At 37.5% G+C, this 17659-nt stretch overlaps 1 protein-coding gene across 2 annotated transcripts; it reads right to left on the bottom strand.

Moving 5' to 3' along the window:
- Window positions 1–2020: 2020 nt before the first annotated feature.
- On the bottom strand, window positions 2021–8746 carry LOC113044576 (protein sprouty homolog 2-like). 2 transcript variants are annotated; one of them, XM_026204671.1, is made up of 2 exons: window positions 8166–8746; window positions 2021–6422 (listed from the first exon to the last, which is right to left on the bottom strand). In XM_026204671.1, exon 2 carries the CDS (start codon window positions 6377–6379, stop codon window positions 5456–5458), a length of 924 nt encoding a protein of 307 aa, XP_026060456.1. In that variant the 5' UTR covers window positions 6380–6422; window positions 8166–8746; the 3' UTR covers window positions 2021–5455. The 2 variants fall into 2 exon arrangements, with proteins under 2 accessions (XP_026060456.1, XP_026060455.1); XM_026204670.1 differs by having other exon boundaries at window positions 2021–6430; window positions 8166–8739.
- Between the last annotated feature and the right edge of the window lie 8913 nt (window positions 8747–17659).

Below are 17659 nucleotides of genomic sequence, written 5' to 3'. Positions count from 1 at the left end.
ATGTGTGGTCTATTCATTGCCGTGTTTGTCTGTGGATGGATTGTGTGGTTAGTTTCCACAGGAAATGGCAGACAAGCTTTGCAGAAACACACTTGTGAGGTGCTTTCTCGTCGCTGACAGAGAATCGTGTCCATATCCTGTGTGTGTGAGAATATCAGTGTGCCTACATGCTGGTCGTGATTTGAAACTGAATTTAAGATTGCAATTAAACTGAACAATTTAAAGCTTGAAGTTCCCATGAGGAATATATTATGTAATATAGTTGACTCTTAAACAAGAAAATGTGAATGCAAAATCAAAATTTAAAATGCTGGTTGTTCTGGTGTTCTGGGTGGTTTCTAGGTGATTGCTTATTGGTGCAGCTCAACAACAAAAAACCATCTCCAAGTCTTATTGGTATTCTGATTTCTATATGGCTTCACCCTTCAGTGTAAGCCTGTTGTATTGAATTGCATTGTTTATTTTATTTAGATAGATTAAATTACATTAAAGTATTATTTGTTCTCATTTTATATTCTACCAGGAGATAAAATTGCTTAGAAAAATTATATATACTTTTCCTCAAACTGTATACCGCCAGAACTCATTAAAAATTATGTGAATTTTTATATAAAATATTATAAAACTTTGACTTTGACTAAATGAACAAATTGTCAATTCTACACAATTAAGCAACACAGGTTATTATTGTAAGCCAGCATTTATTTTGAAGTCAAAATATTAATAGTATAATGTAATTTCTGTATAGTGCCATTTTAAAATAAAACTATGAATTATTGCATTTCATGATTCATTTATTTCATGTGAAGTTATGAAAAGATCTGGTGCTTGTTTTTGAAATGATAAAGGGTGGGAAGGTGCAGGAGGAGGGTGGAAGAGAAAGGACCATGCAATTATGGAATTTCATCCCTCTTTCTCTCGGAAATGCAATCTTCCCCTGCCTTTGGGTAAAGCTGAAGGCTCATTCAGACAGGAATGTCAGGACGAGGTTTAGAATGTAGTTTGAGTTTGTAGCAAGAGAGAGCAGTGGAGTTTACAGTGGAGGAAGCAAATTTAACACGTAAGATTGTGACACTCATAAAGTCTGTATTATTTATGATTTCACCGCAAATGTCTCATATTGTCTTTCATTTTAAAAAAAAGGTATGAAATATAGTGCCAGACCACACTAGTGCATTGCATTCTCAGTGTCACACTAGGGGCACTATAGCGCACATAAGCATGAACTGTCTTCTTCTACAGTCAGTCAAATCCTGGTTTATGTATATATATATATATATATATATATATAACGTAAAAAAATTTGCTTAATAATACCACTTTTATTTGGTGCAAGCACTTGAAACCCTGTATCTTGAGCACATGTGCAACGTCTGCATACTTGTCTAAAGCATGTTTCCATCCCTAAGTTCAAAATGTGCACAAAGCCAGTGTTGTCTTTAATCAGAATCAGAACATGTTTTAAAATGCATACAGATTGTGACTGTGAGGAAATCGGGAAGCCGCTGACTGCCAGAGACGCAGATAAAAACTTCAGGATGGAACACAGACCATGGGCTCTCGTTCCCTGCCCCCACAAGCACCTCATCCTGCTCTCGCTCTCTCTCTCTCTCTCTCGGCACATTGCTGTTTGATTGCTTAAGCCCGGTGGTCAGACAATGGGCGTATAAAGAAAGGGCCGCTTCCTTCCTTCCTGTTGAGTATTCTGCCTTGATGAGCAGACTGAATAGATCTGGGCTTCAGAACGGGGCATGAGCGCCGGGGCCCAGCTAAAACCAACAAAGAGACGCTCTGGGGGCTTTTCCAATTGCTCTGCTGCCTACTCTCTCTCTCTCTCTCTCTCATTCTTTTTTTGCACAAATGCGCACTCTCTTTTTTCAGACTCTCTTGCTCTTGCTTAATGTGGGTGTCTCTCCGGAACTGTGTTAATGAAACTGTGTTAATAAAAAGATTATATATATATTACTTGGTTTCAGTTTAGATTTATTTGTGTTCAACAACAGGATAAATTTTACGAACGGTTTTCCCCTTAACTTTTTTTTATGTTTTTTCCATTGTGAGTTTTTTTTTTTCATCTCCAAACATGAATGTGTTGTTTTTAATATCATGCAGCATATTTTGACAGCCTGTTGATGGTGATTTTTTTTTCTTAAGGTAAATACATTTTTGGCTGAACTATACCTTTAAACGGTATCAGTTTTTTTTCTCTCCTTTTTTTTTTTCTTGCATTTTTGTTTGCCTGTTTAGTCCTGTGGTAACCAGCCAGGGTTATCAATCTTTGCCTGTGTAGCTTGTCCTCGTTGACACGGTTAAATTTAGAATGAGGATGGAAGTAATCAATACCCTTTCAAAACATACCAAACATCAATAGACGGGTACATAATGTCTTCAATGACAAATTAAGTAACTTCCTATTAGTCTACTCCATTCCTTTTAACAATAACTATGTTCCGGCATAGGCGAACATTTAATACTAGTTTTAATTTTTTAGACAAAGTAAGTTCCGTCCCATCTGTTGTCTGTTTATTGAGGTCAACCCTCCCAGCCTTTATCTGACCCATTTTTCTACTCAATGGAGAAATCTATATTTCTCTATTTCTCTTGAACTTGGCATGCAATTGCAGTTCTTTCAAAAGGGTGTCATTTTTCCCATCTATCCTTCTTTTGTGCTGCCTGCACCCATAACAACACATTTAGCGGCTGCTAAACACTCGCACGCAAAGCAGAAAACATGCGCGTGCGTGCTGTCACACACACACACACACTCGCACTCAAAGGTTGCCCTGTGAGAATACCAAGCAGGTAGTTGAAGAGGCTTAAGAGGCGGTGAAATAACTGCAGGCCATTGAAAAGACGGTGAATACACAAGGGTTCGAATGTGGGGGTAAACTGTTGGCCCATTGTCATTTAAAGTAATGTCTTTAACCCTTTGCAGGGCTTTGAGCAAACCAACCCCCCGTCGCTGCCCTGCCATTCATAGCTTAAAACAATGGGTGGGAGGCAAGCCGGAAAACGACGCACTCGAGCGATCGGGACGGTTTTGTTTTTCCATCTTTTGCCACCTAAACGGGGAAGGGGGCTCATCCCTACCAAGGGGTGAAAGCTGGCTGCCTGTCACTCAAACCCTCAGCAAAATAACAAACATGCGGCAACACGCTGAACCAACAGTGCGAATGCCAGTAGCACATATCATGTCATAAAGAAAATGGGAAAAAGTAACAGCCTTTTACTTGGTGACTATACAAAAAGAGGTGTGCATGCATTGCAAGATCAATATGTATTATTTTAAAAACATTTGCTGTATAAAAAAAAAGTCAAATCAATATCATGACCTTGACATTTTAAAAACTGCTTTAGTTTTAAAGAGTGTTTCCCAACTGATGGTTTGTACTCTGAAAACCACTTAAACTGCAATTAACCATATATTTGCACATACAAGTTAGACTTTTGGTTCAAATCTATGTCACTTTATTTGGAATGTAAAATCTGGGACCTGAATTTGAGAACTTTAAAGTCATATTTAGTTTTGATTTTGAAGTGATTTTTTTCTCATGCCGTATTCAAATAAAGTTGTGAAATTGCAAACGGAGTTATCTGCGATGTTTTAGCAATCAAGTTTCTTAATACAAAAAGGTTAAAGATGACAACTTGCACAAATGTATACAAGCAACTCGGAGTGAAAATTTCCTCAAAAGCTGAATTGATAAGGCATCTTGCATATACCATATCTATTCTTAATATTCCCACAGTGCAGTTTCCATAACACAAGTGAGGATTGGAGGGAGAGTTGCAAACAACGACTTGCCAACAGAAACAATCTCTGATCCTCCTGATGTCAACTAGTGGTTTGCATACTTCAATGATTAAACCAGTGCCAGATGTTTCCCATGGAAGTAAATGCAGCCAGTATCCGCTGCTGGCAGCGCAGGCTGGAAGTTACCCCTGAAGGTCTGGCTCAAGATCAGGGCTTCTTTGTAAAGGAACTGGGGTCTATCTTGATCTGAGATCAGTTTGTTTGGGTGGTTTTATCAGGCAAGCAATTTGGAGTTCCATGTACTGGTGTTAATTATTGGTAATCATAACTTGATAACTTAATTCCATGTGACTATTCCATGACTAAAGTTTTGCCTAGTTTTCTTGGTCAACCAGAACAACACAAACTAACACAGTTCTGCAATTTTCCAGTCGAGATTATGCCTATGTCTCCAAATGGTCATGGTTAAAGCAAGATCATCCATGAAATAACAGTCAACAGTACTAAATGTTGCATTTCTAGTGAGCTATATTAAACTTCATTTGATCTCCTTTGTGCAGGAAGATCTCATCGATAGAATCTCTGTAACGCATCTATTTTGCTGATTCGCGATTGTGCACTATCACTTTCCTTGCTTTATTTTCAGATGACCTCGAAACTGAAGCTCTGCGAACATCATCGCTTTCATCATAAATGCAAAGTGAAATGCAACCCTGACAGAAGATCCATTGGGTAAACAAAGACGATTGAAAACACAGTAGGTTTTCTGAAATGGGCCTTTGTGCTCAAAGGCTAAAAACAAGGTCAACAGCAGGCCAGAAAGAACAGAGAAAATGCATTGTTTAATTTCAAAACGTTAATATATTTTCTATTTTATAGTGAACATATGCATCAGATTTGACACCCTTGTCACCCTTGTTTTGCAGCAACAACAGAGGAGGTTTTGTTTCTCAGAGTTGGGGTGATGCCTATAAAGATGCCTCTCAAAATAAATATTACTTTATAAAATAATTAAAACTTCAAATAAATATTTTTACACTAAACAATGTGTTGAAATTAGAAAATAAAGTTTTTCTTAGGGTCACTGTACAATTTACAAGTATAGTTGTAGGGATAATTTGTGTAAGGTTTCTCTTCTATAAGGCAAAATATCAAAAGAGTGATTGATATACATTCAAAACGAATGTACAGCCCTATACACATTTTATATATGCATCATATATATGGATCTGTCAAGGTGCCACTGGTTTGGCACAATGCTTTTCACAGTTGAAATATTATATGTACAAAAATAAAATCTCTTGGAAAAAGAGCTCATTTGCTAATTTACATACTTTGCAGATACTATTCACAAACAGTTAGTTAGAGGAGTCTGTCACCTTTATCAGTCATATTACTGAATGTCAATAGGGCTAACATTCTGGACTTCAGTTTAAAATGAAAAGAACATGGGAAGGATGTTGCGACAAAATCCACCCCCCTTAAAGAGTGAAACAGAAAGAGAGAACGTGGATAAGAGAAAAGCAAAAAAATAAAACTAACAGACAAACAAACCACTTCAAACCAGTTTTTGCCAATCCAATGTCACCTCTTGGTCTACAGTGCCAAAACTACAACAATTTGCGAATATTTTTCCACTGCTCGGGAGATAGTCCCAGATAAGGTTATCTTCCCAGTGCTACTCCAGGAACCAAGCCTCGTTTATTTCTCAACGCCTTTGTTCTTGCAGTGGCATTCTGGCCGACTGGTGCAGTTGTAGCACGCCTGGCACAATGCCACGCAGCCCTTTGCCGGAAGGTAGCAAAACAGGCAGGGTAGGAAAAGTGCCAGGACGCTTATGGCCGTCCACCGCATGCAGCAGTGTGACTGGGTGCAAGAGAAGGGCTTGTCCGCACACACATCCTCATCGTCACTGGAGCAGTGGTAGAAGAGACCCTTGACACAGCAGACACAGGTGGCATAGTCCATTACTGTTGTCGCCGAGCAAAGGCACCTGCGGCCGCACATCCAACAGGACGGCAGGGTCCGAGGACAGGTGCACCCTTCGCACTTGCAGCGGCCGCAGTCCTCGCAGCGATTTGAGTGCTTGATGTTTCCGGCTTGGCCCGGGCTTGGGGCCAAGGGCTTCAGTTCCTCCTGCTTCAGCTCTGAACGTTTAGGCTGCGCCCTCACCACCCGATCGCTCGTCCCGCCTTCGTTTCCCAAAAGTCTTTGCTCCGATGAGGTGCTTCCTGTGCTGGCCCTGGCAGTGCTGTGTGACCCCTCGCTGGTGCCACTGGTGGATCTGCTCACGCCGCTCCTTGGCGACTGAGGGGCTTGTTGAGGAATCTGCTGTCCGGCTCGTTGAGCCCTGGGGGAGTTTCTATGCTCAGAGAGCTCAATGGAGTTGGTGGAAGTCGGGCTAGAAGTTTGCGAGTCTGTTTTCTGCTGGGCGGCCGGTGGACGAGGCGCCACAGTTGGGCCCTCCGTGTACTCATTGCTGCTGCGGATGGTTCTTATCTGGTCCAGGGAGAGCACCTGACCTTCCCAAGGCTCCGAGTCCCCAGTCTGGGGTCTGCCAGTGTCACGCAAAGCTCGCAGCAAGCCAGAGGAGCCGCTGCCGCCATTTTGAGCTCTTGTCTCCATCTTTACTCTGAAGTGGGAACTCTCCGGCTGGCATTGAACACATCTGAAGTCCTATGGGAAAGGCAGATAGTTAAACGAGAGCGTACAGGGAAGTAAAATCCTATAAACTTACCATATGTAAATCATATAAACTAGGCAAAAAGGCAAGGCAGAAGGCAGGCTCCTTAATGCATACCTCCCAACTACTTCCCACCTCTACAGCCCTAGAAGGCTGATCATTAATGGGGCAGGCCACCTGCAGCTATCAAGTTCATGGAACATCTAGTAGACTCAAGTCCACTTTTTCTCTACAGTATCTCAGGTGCTGAACATTATCAGATCAACAATAAATAAGGATCTTTTTGCAGAATAAAATCTACCAACATCTGTCCTCATTAAAAGTTTGAGACCAGTGTACTCTTATATACACAAATCTTATAAATGACAGTGTTTCACGTATCTGTACATAAATGCAAATATCACACATGGCTTGCTTTTAGGGAATTATAAAGTACAATGTGTACTGAAATACAAATAATTGATTTGTGTGTGTGTTTATTTTAACATTGCAAACAACATTGTCACTGTTCAGTTCTTGCAGAGCACATTAGAACTTATTTGTTAAATATGGTTTAGAAAAAATAAAAAGTACACCTAGCTTCACTTTGCTTTGTGGTAAAAGCTATTATTTTAGTCGTAATGATCCAAAATCATAAGCAAATGCAATTTTTAAAAAGTATGAAAATGCAAAGTATTGCACAACTTATATAGGCTTATAGGCTAGACCGAGATGGCGGTCTGGTACGTGAATTAGGCCATCATAGAATTTTGTTAGACATCAAAGTTTACATTCACCGTAACACATTTTCATTTTCAACGCCAATTTTAATATCTAGCAGCTGGCATGCATAGGAGTAACATGACGTCCACAAATTTATTATGACGTTATCAACGGGGGCGGAGCTCTAATGACAAAAACTTACATGCAAAAAATTAATAAATGTTGATGTAAAAAAAAACAAAAAAAAAAAAACATGAAACCATATATTTCAGGCTGGACCCTAGGCACCAGTTGAGTTCAATCTAAATAACACTACCCAAATTACCATATCAATGCACAATCTCTCTTTCCAAAGAGAGGCCCCATCAACAAAATGTCTGTTAAACATCTGTTTATCTCCTCACTCCTATTTAAACTTCTGATCTGGGTTATCAGCATGCATACTTTATGACAATACTTAACTTGGTTAAACCTGGCATAAAGTACAGAACCATTTTTCCCCTTTGCAACAGCAGCCAAAGTTTTTATTATTAGTAGTAAAATAATTAATGAAATGTCTTATTAGTTCTTATTGAAGGAAAGTGAAATATCCTGTAAGTCTTTATTATGCTTTTAAATGTCTAATGGCAACTTTAAATAATTGCGAAAAAAAATGAAAAAGTGTAAAGCTTTTAAAATCTTTAGTGATTCGTTGAATGGGTTTTTCAAAACAATCGTGCAGTTGTAGATTACGTATTTCAATAGAGATTAGCGAATTTAACTAAATGAAAAGTAAGGCAAAGTAAGTACGTAGAGAACAGATCCGTATGGCAACTATTTGCACAGCTGCAAGAATGGCGCGGAGCATGAGCACTGGAAAAAGTCATGCAGAACACGAACAACTATAATATAAATGCACGACTAAAAAACATAAGCAATAAACTAAACTAAAATAAAAGCCTGTCAAAATCCACTGCAAAAAATAAATAAAATAAAATAAATAAAAAAACAAATAAAATACAAAAAGTTGTAACACACGTCACTTACCGTGATCTCACCACCTCAACCCCCTATTTGTGTTGTGAAGAGTATATCCTACTAGTAGGAATTTCTCTTTGGTTAGTCCTCAATTCATTTGGAGATTCATTCACAAAAATCCCGATGATGGCAAACACTCGCGCGTCCTCGTCTTCGCTACTTTTCCGCACAACTCGCGCGAAACAGTAACATCAGAATTTTATTCCAAGTAGAACGCAGTATAGTTTCATTTACGCTGTTAAACCGCTAATTACACGAAAATAAAATAAGTTACAGAATCCAACAAAATCAGCGGAGTTTACTGAAGAAAAAAAAAATGCTCAAGACTTTTCAAGAAGACGCGTTGCGGCTCGCAAGTCGAATGATTGGCTGCATGGCACACACTGTGCTGCTTTCAAGTTTTTCAGCTCTTGTTTTTTCTTCTTTCCGGAGAGGAGGTCGGGTTTATGCTGTAAATGGCGTCATGTGGAAGTGAAGGGGGTGAACAGAGTAGCTGTTGTCCCAGAGGATATATCGTATCCGGTCCCAGCTCATTGGCTCTACAGGACTCAACATTCACTCCCTGTGTGTGTGTGTGTTTGTATCACGAACACTAACACACTAACGACTGATTCATCTGAGCGAATCAGTTCACTCTAAAGATTTGGTTCAATCAACCAGTTCAAAGAGTCGACTCGACAATTATGTTGAGTTATTTTTCAACGGTTCCTACGTCTTACTGGGACATTTGCGTGTATTCTTAAATTTAATTAGCTGTTTATCACAAACGCTTTATAGTGTATCCCCAATGTGGCGCAGTTTGTGCAAATTATTCACCGACTTTCAGGTGAGAAATCTGTGTCTATTTTTTTTTAAGTAGCCTATATGTCAAGGTCGTTTTTCGAAACCAAAACTCTGTTTACAGTGAGCTTAACGTAAGATATAGCCTATAAAACGCGTTTAATAAAATCCCTATTCACATTAGAGTGTTAAATGGTGACAGGACTTGTGTTTTGTTAGTGTGCAGTGTCAAATAGTGATCAAACCTCTTCAGTCAAACTTCTGAATCCTGAAACACTCGTATTCTAACATTTGTGATAACTTAAACATCGAAAACTGTTGAATCGCGTATACATGTAGCCTATACAATATCATGATGAACAACATCAACATTCAATATAAATATATATATATATATATATATATATATATATATATATATATATATATATATATATATATATATATATATATATACATATTCACATCAATAATAATAATAATAATAATAATAATAATAATAATAGTTATTTATTAACAAGGGGTCACAGCTCGCCCATAATTCTAAGCCTATTTACTGTCAACATTAGCCTTTAAACATCATTACTCCCCAGTAAAATTAATTATTAATATTATTACAAAATATCATTAATATTAATTGTTCTCGGCATTGTGATATATCCGGTAATGTTAACAGTTTTCCTCGTACTGAAAGTCATCTCTTACGGTAGGGTTTGTTAATCGGTTCAACAGAATCATTCAAATGAATCTGTTCATTCAAAATATTCTTTCGCGAATCAGAAATCGCTCCAGACTGCCTCATGCTTTCACAGCCTAAACATTTTCACAGGAGAGCTTATCCGTTGCTCAACCACTGTTGACACTTAGGTTTATAAGTTTAACACTTTCTTTTCTTTTTTGCTGGCAAAAATTTGTAAGTGGTTAAGATTACAATAAGTTAAACTTTCTCTGTTCTTAAAAATCGATCAATTTATGAATTTCCCCTTACCTTTAATCCACAATTCAAAGTGCACATGCTGATTGTGCCTTAAATTAAAACGTAAATGACCAAATAAAAATAAATTAAATTGATTAAATGTATTCTTATTTTTCTTCTTCTTCTTCTTCTTCTTCTTCTTCTTCTACTTCTTCTTCTAATCATTATTATTATTATTATTATTATTATTATTATTATTATTATTATTATTATTATTATTAATAAAGTCAATTGAAATGATAAAAAATACAATAAGAAATACAATAAAATAAATAAATAAAATCATTGGGCCTATTACTGCTCTCTAGTGGCATGAGAAGCTAACAACAGTACCATGTTTATTTCTTGAATTAAGACCAGAAATACATTTGAACCAGAAATGCATAGTGCATGATTGCCTAAGCAGCAATAATATCCACATAGTCAATGGGAAATCATATGCATAAAGCTCTGATGTCAGGTTGAGAAATCTAATTACATATTGTTTAATCCTTAAATATAATAGGCATTATGAAAAACATAACAAGGTTGATATATAAAAGAGAATATGCAAACACAATCTGATCCGCAGTTAAATCTGCTCTAGCAGTGATAGAGGATGAAAGACACCTATACAACAAGTTTATTTAACATGGAAATAGCTTCCATACAAAGCCACTTTATAATGTATGGACCATTGTGGGCTAATAGGAAGTACTCCCACAGGAGAATGTAGGCTTCTTCAAGTACCCCCCTTGACACATTGTCTGTCTGTCTCTCCAGCAACTTTTCTTTAAAAAGGCTGCAAGGCAAGAACAGGCAAGGCTTCTTCTGTGTTATCAGAAGGAGGGGGTGAACAAATGCACCTTGAGGTGGCCTCAAATGAACATGGAGAGTCAAAGAGGAAACGAGCTGAGAGTGAGCGAGTTCCCAAACCCATGAGACTCCACCATCTCCAGCTGAGCGGGCCCTATTGTTCAGGGCCTCCTTTTCACCAGCCAAAGGTGAAAAGGTAACTGACAGGGGGCTTTGTGGCTGGTCATGGGGACTCCCATTGCCCAAGAACGCCCAGATTCCCTCGGTCACACATTGTCAATGGGCTCCATGAGGAAATGGGAGAAGGGGGTTGAACTGGGATGCAGGGAAAAGTCGTTTAGAATAAGACACATGACGGATAGATGGGGGAAGCTCATGGAGACTGTCCAGAAATGTCTGGGTCGTATAAGAAATGATATGTAGCACACAAAATGTTGCATACATTTTGTATTTTGACAATTCTTGCAAAAAATTAATTATTATTACATATATTTTAACTGTAGACTATAAGTAGACTATAAAGTTTAAATATATCTTATTAATTTTGTATTATTATTATGATTTCATAGTTATTAGTCATAACATTTTCTTCAGATTTTGGAGTGAAAAATACCCCAGATACATTTTGAGGGTCACCTAATAAGATGAAATAATAATAATAATAATAATAATAAATAAAATAAAATAAATAAAACAGGAATGCCAAAAATAAAATAAAATAAAATAATAAAAAAATAATCATAAAAAAAAAGATTAAAACAAACAAGCAAACAAAACAAAATAATAAATCACTGGGCTGTCTGACTTTGCAAAAATACTTGTGCCTAACTAGTCCTAAATAAGTCTTCTGACATTATTTCCAAGTGTACCTCTTGAAGGAACAGCTGTCTTTCTCCTTTGGCTGTCTAATCGCCCCCAACCAAAGCCCCCCGAACAAAAGCTTATACACGTTTGTAAAGATAAAGAGGAAGCAGTGGACAAAATGCATACAGACGATTTAGCTTTGAGCTAAGCTCAATGTGACATGAGTTTGTGGGCTTAATAAAGTTGCTTGACGTTTTCCTTTCCTGGTGTCATTTATTTTTCCTCTTGTTCTGTGAGATAAGCTCCACTGTCACCTCAGGCTTTACCGTGGTTCAAGACAATTTAGTTGGAATAGACATGGAAATAGAGAGATAGAAGTTTCAATTACGTCCTGTCATTTATTGTAATGTTCTCTGTGGTAATGCAGAAAGCTTTAGACTTCTTCACAGTATGCAATTTCATTTATTTACAGATGAGTTTTGCATGTGCAAGCATTTTTTTCTTTTCTTTAGGAAATGTCAAAAAAATCGAGTTTATTTTATTATCATGTTTTGGATAGCAACGTTAAACCAAGTTCCTCTTCGCAGTCATTTAAATATATTTTACCAACCCATGTTATTTCCACTGGCATGCTCAATGTTTCTTGAACCAAAACCAAAAACCACAAAGTGTCAGTCTGTGCTCAGAAACACATGTTAGTCACAGTCGGTAACGTCTGCAAAATATTTGACAGATAATCACAGGAATGTCTGAGCGGATGTTTTATAAGTACAATTAGATGTGTTTGTAAGGAATAGAAACCGTATATCCGTTTGCTCGTGTGTTGGAGTGAACCACAAGGGTCGAGAGTGGGTGTTAAAGAAAAAAACAACAACAACATCGTGAAGAACGAGCGCAAGGATGCACATGGGGACACAGAGCCAAGTAATAATGACCCCTGGTGAGCTCTAGGCATCGGAAGGAAACACAGAGTGCCCTGTAATTAGGCATTTTATAATGTGCACCAAATTCTTTGATAATGCAAGGGGACGGTGGAGGGGGGCTGTTTCAAAACCACAATAGTTGACTCTGGAGCCAGTTAGCCCAATTAAAGCAGGTTATACACAGTCATTATGCTAGGTCGGACAGATCTCATAGGAAGTTTAGGCCTTGTATAAAGAAAAAAAAAGTCTCTTGCAGCCCGGGGGCGAGCTGCATGGGCTTCGGCTGGCATCGTTTAGCTGTTCTCGCACTTCCAAGGAGGTATGCCAGAACTGAAGTAATGAAATCTTTGCCCTTGATTTGCCTGTGGATATCATTGGTGATACTTTGGGTTTTGCTTTGATAGTGGGGTGACCTCTTTGACAGGGTCCTGAATGCCACATTTGGAAAGATAATTAGGAAAGACAATGGTCTGCAAAATGGGTTGAATAATCACTTCAGCTTAGATAGAAATGCCTAAAATGTTTCATAAATTACAGATGTTTCGGCACAGTTTGTGAGGAAAAACTACACTTGATTTTACAAAGCTGTTAAAAACAAATATTATTGGAGTATGTTTTACAAATGGTTGTCGGTAGCCATTGACTTACAAAGTATTTGTTATCCTCCCATACTATGGAAGTCAATGGCTACCGGCGATTATTTGGTGACCAACATTCTTCAAAATATCTTCTTGTGTGTTTAACATAAGAAAGACACTCGCACAGGTTTGGAAGCACTTGTGGGTGAGTAAGTGATGACAGAATCTTTATTTTTGGGTGAACTGTCCCTGTAAGTCTATGGTACTTTATCACTAATGTCGGCAGTACAAGGTTATGTGCCGAGCTTTAACATTTATGGTTTTGAAGCTTAACATATTCTGTTATGGGAAATGCACCTGATATGCAAGAAAATGTGAAATAAAAATCCATTTTGCTGAGCCTTTCATGAACGTAGTTGAGACACCAAGTGACTCTGTAAAATGACTCTCTCTTAGATAAGATGAAATCACCAGCACACTGCAAACAATATAAGATTTATTGCAGAGCACTTGTTTTGCATGAAAAGGAAAAAAAAAAGTTGCATAAACAATGCTTTGTTTAAATCACTTTTATAGTCAATAGGTTACACTTCTTTCCTTTTTATGGCCTCAATCTCTTGCATTTCTTAAAATGGCCATGCTCACATACAAAAGTGACAATTCAAAACCTTCATGCCTTTAAATTCTGCATCTTTTGAACCCATGAAATATCCATTGGATCCTTGGACAGCTCGTGTCCCCTTCAGACTCCCAAAAAACACAGGTTTTTTTGCACACACATAGTGGATTGTTTTAGGTTCAGATGAAAACCATTACACAAATTTTGCGGTTCCTGTTTTTATATCCTCTTCTCCGGCAGTCATCTGGGACAAAGAAATGGATACTTGGCAAGCTCTTCTTCCTCCAGAAAAAGAAATGAATAACAATCCCGTCTCCTCAAACTGTGCTTCCGCAAAGAGCACTTTTCCAGATGGAACTCTTGACATGCAACACACACACACACACACACACATAGACAAACTGAAAATCAGTGAACCCACTTGAGGAGGTTAACAAATCTAATACTGATACAAGACAATACAAACAAAGAAGAACTTTTAATGCTGGAGTATTTTTGTGTGGGGTGTATATATATATATATATACACACACTATATATATATATATATACTATATATATAATATATATATATAGCATGCATGATTTTTTTCTCTCAAAGTGCTCTTGATCTATCTATCTATCTATCTATCTATCTATCTATCTATCTATCTATCTATCTATCTATCTATCTGCTTCTGTCTGTGTTTCATACACAATGGTAAATCAAAGTGCTTTAAGTCAAATCAAGTCAAGTCACCGTTATTTATATGCCGATTGTGTCAAAGCAGCTTTACGGTAGGAAATAGTGTGTCAGAATAGTGTGCTGTTCTCCTCTGGCCAGACGAGACCAGCAGTTTAATTCTAGGTTGCAGCAAAATCATATTGTGCAGAGGACTCTGGTTTCCGTGGTCTTGCTTTACATAAAAGGAATGAAAATAATCAAAAAAAAAAAAAAAACAAGGAATTTTGAAACTTTTACAATGATTTAAAATGAATTAAAGCAGTTAAGAATAGGAAGTGATTATACATAAAATACAGTGCAATCAGTTCGGACATAGCACAGTGCTCATTCAGTACATGCACAGCTAAACAGATGAGTTTTGAGTCTGTATTTAAATGTGGCTAAATGAGGATGCATAATATATGCTTAATGCGGGAGGCATAATAGCTAAAAGTGGATATATAATGTAATACATTATGTAATCTAAATGTTTCTCTCTAATATCCCACAATATGCATAGCAATATTGATTGGAAACATGGGAATCATTTATATAATTTTTAATAAAACATTTTGCATCACATTACAATTCAAAATATATACTGTAAACCGTTCAACTAAAAATCATTTACATTTGAATGCGACACCCGCTGACGTGAACTAGCTTCTGCATTCGTTGATAAATTCTGATGCTAGCGAAGAAATCCAACCTGGATTAGTCTAATTAGCTGGCCGTAAAAGCATCCTGTAACTGTTGGCCTTCAGCTTCAGGCCGCTTGTCTGGAGGCATGTAAAACCACTTTTCTTTCCCCCCACAAACTACCGTCCATTCATTGCATTTAATATTCCATAAGATTGACAGAAATAACTCATTTCCTTTTGCATTCAGTGTGTTCCATGCTCGAGCCGTCATATCCATCATGTAAATAGGTTCTGATTAAATTGTCCGTGCTTCCTAATAGCACAACGATTTCAGAGTGCACCCCCCCCCCCAAACCAAAGAATAAATCAAGAGTGTTTACTCATTAAATAAGCAAACCTAATCTCCATTTAAGTGCCTCATTTTACAGTGTAAACATAGCAAGGTCGAAGAACCACCGCCTTCTTGCTCAACTTTTTTTGGCCACGCTATATTGGAATGCAAAATTTCTCGTTAAAATTTATTAAAAGAAAGAACTGTGTCTGCAGCTCGGCTTCAGCTGTCGCGCACACGTTCGCACAAACTCTCCTTGTTTGGCTCTCAACGCAGCCGCTGGTTTACAGCCACGCGCGGACACAGCCAAGCTTTGTTCTGCAGGCCGTGGTGGTTAATCTTGCCCCTGTATCTTTAACTGAGCAAAAAAAAATTTAAACTCTCATACTCGCAGGCAGTTGGATCATACCGTCAAATCCCAATCTAGGCCATAGGTGATTTGGAGCCATCAGAGTTTAATTGAGATTGATGTCCAGCGTGTGGTCTGGTCTCATTAGAAAACTGCACAGATGGTCGTGGGGAGGGAACATAGCTCCTAATTCAGTCACAATGTGGATTAATGCTGTATTGGAGGTACGTGACGAGAGCCGGATCTTTGACTTTGGGGTAAATGTGACAAATTGACTTGTCAAAAACACAGACCAGCACATTGGAATGGGACGGAGGTTTGAGGCCACGTAAACAAGCAGGAAACAGGGGCCACTTTGGGTTGGATTTTGGCCTGACCCACTTTACGTCATGCAGTGTATCTGCAGTTTGTTTCTGCAACAATGAACTGCAGCGTTAAAAGAGTAAGACATGCTGTCGGTTTGCTGTCATTTGAAATGATGAAACAATACGAACGTAGATTGCATCTCGGGAAAAAGCAAGCTTTTTCAAATGCAAAATTCAATTACAAAAATACTTCTCTCTTTATATTTGATCTTGGGGCCGATATTTCAACATTGTGTCTTACTTCAGTATTGCATCTCTTAGAGCAAAAGTAACTCAAGTCTACCCTTGCATTATTAATATCTCTTGGTCTTCAAAAATAGCATGGAAATCTTGTAAAATTAAACTACCCCCCCCCCCCAAAAAAAAAAAAAAAACATATATTGCTACAGCTCTCAAATGCACCCAAAAGCCCAGTTTAGGTCTTAAGAATGATAGATTGAGTCCGAGTTTTCTACTTTTATGTAAACTATTTGGTAATGGAAATAATATCTCAGGACTGAGGAAAACGTGACTCAGCCGACTACATAAAGCAGCTCGGGTTTCTGAGCTCTCAGGCTGAATTTGTCATAAATCATGTTGAACTCTTGAGCCCATGGTGGTGATAACTTCTTCTAAGTGTCACGATGCACAGGGCCAAATGGGAAAAATCATTTTTTTCTTTCTTTCTTTCTTTCTTTCTTTCTTTCTTTCTTTCTTTCTTTCTTTCTTTCTTTCTTTCTTTTTTCTTCTTCTTCTTCTTCTTCTTCTTCTTCTTCTTCTTCTTCTTCTTCTTCTTCTTCTTATTATTATTATTATTATTATTGGGAAAATGTACAAAAATATGCTAGTTCGCCTATAGGCACGCGCCTGCCCTGGTCATATTTGTTCGAGATTCAGATTACATTGGTTACACTCTCTGCTTCTAGTTTTGTGCAACAAACTGCTTTTTGTGTTCAGATATGAATGTAGTAATAATAACGCAAAAACCTGCACTTCAAATCAACATTTAAAACAACAAAAATATAAACCTTGACGTAAAGCTGTCTTTGAGAATGCCTTAATATGCATTTAAATCCACAACCTAACAAAAGTAAACAATTATGTATAAAAACAACTAGGGAATTCACAATCCTCTCTAGAGTCCTACACATGAATCTAGTGGTTACACCCTGAAAGTACATGTTTTTTTTGCTTTCACAAGGAAGTGCTATTCTGCCTTCAAAAATTTTATTTTAAAGGCCTAGTCTCTATTGTAATCTTAAAAACTGCATTAAATGAAAAAAAAGTACTATTTTTAATTTTAAAATGTTATCATAATTATTGTATAAATATTTATTAGTACCATGAAATTCTCTTAAAATACAAAAGGAAAGAGTAAAATTTCAGGTGTCCGGTCACTTTTGACCGCGAAGACCACGAGTGTGACTTCCTAATGAGGAGATCACAAGGGGTTAAATGAAAACTATACATTCAAAAGATACATTCTAACAATGTCCCATTACACAAAAATTATGCAAAATAGAATTTTCCCAAAACTAACCCTAACCCTAACCTTGGACCACAAAACCATAAGCCACTGAGATATATTTTTAGCAATAGCCAAAAATAAAAAAAAAATAAAAAAAAAAACCTTGTGTCAGTCAAATTTATATATTTTTCTT

The sequence above is a fragment of the Carassius auratus genome, chromosome 26, assembly GCF_003368295.1.
Source record: "Carassius auratus strain Wakin chromosome 26, ASM336829v1, whole genome shotgun sequence".
Classification (NCBI taxonomy): domain Eukaryota; kingdom Metazoa; phylum Chordata; class Actinopteri; order Cypriniformes; family Cyprinidae; genus Carassius; species Carassius auratus.
This window is presented reverse-complemented; position numbering and strand designations above follow the sequence as displayed.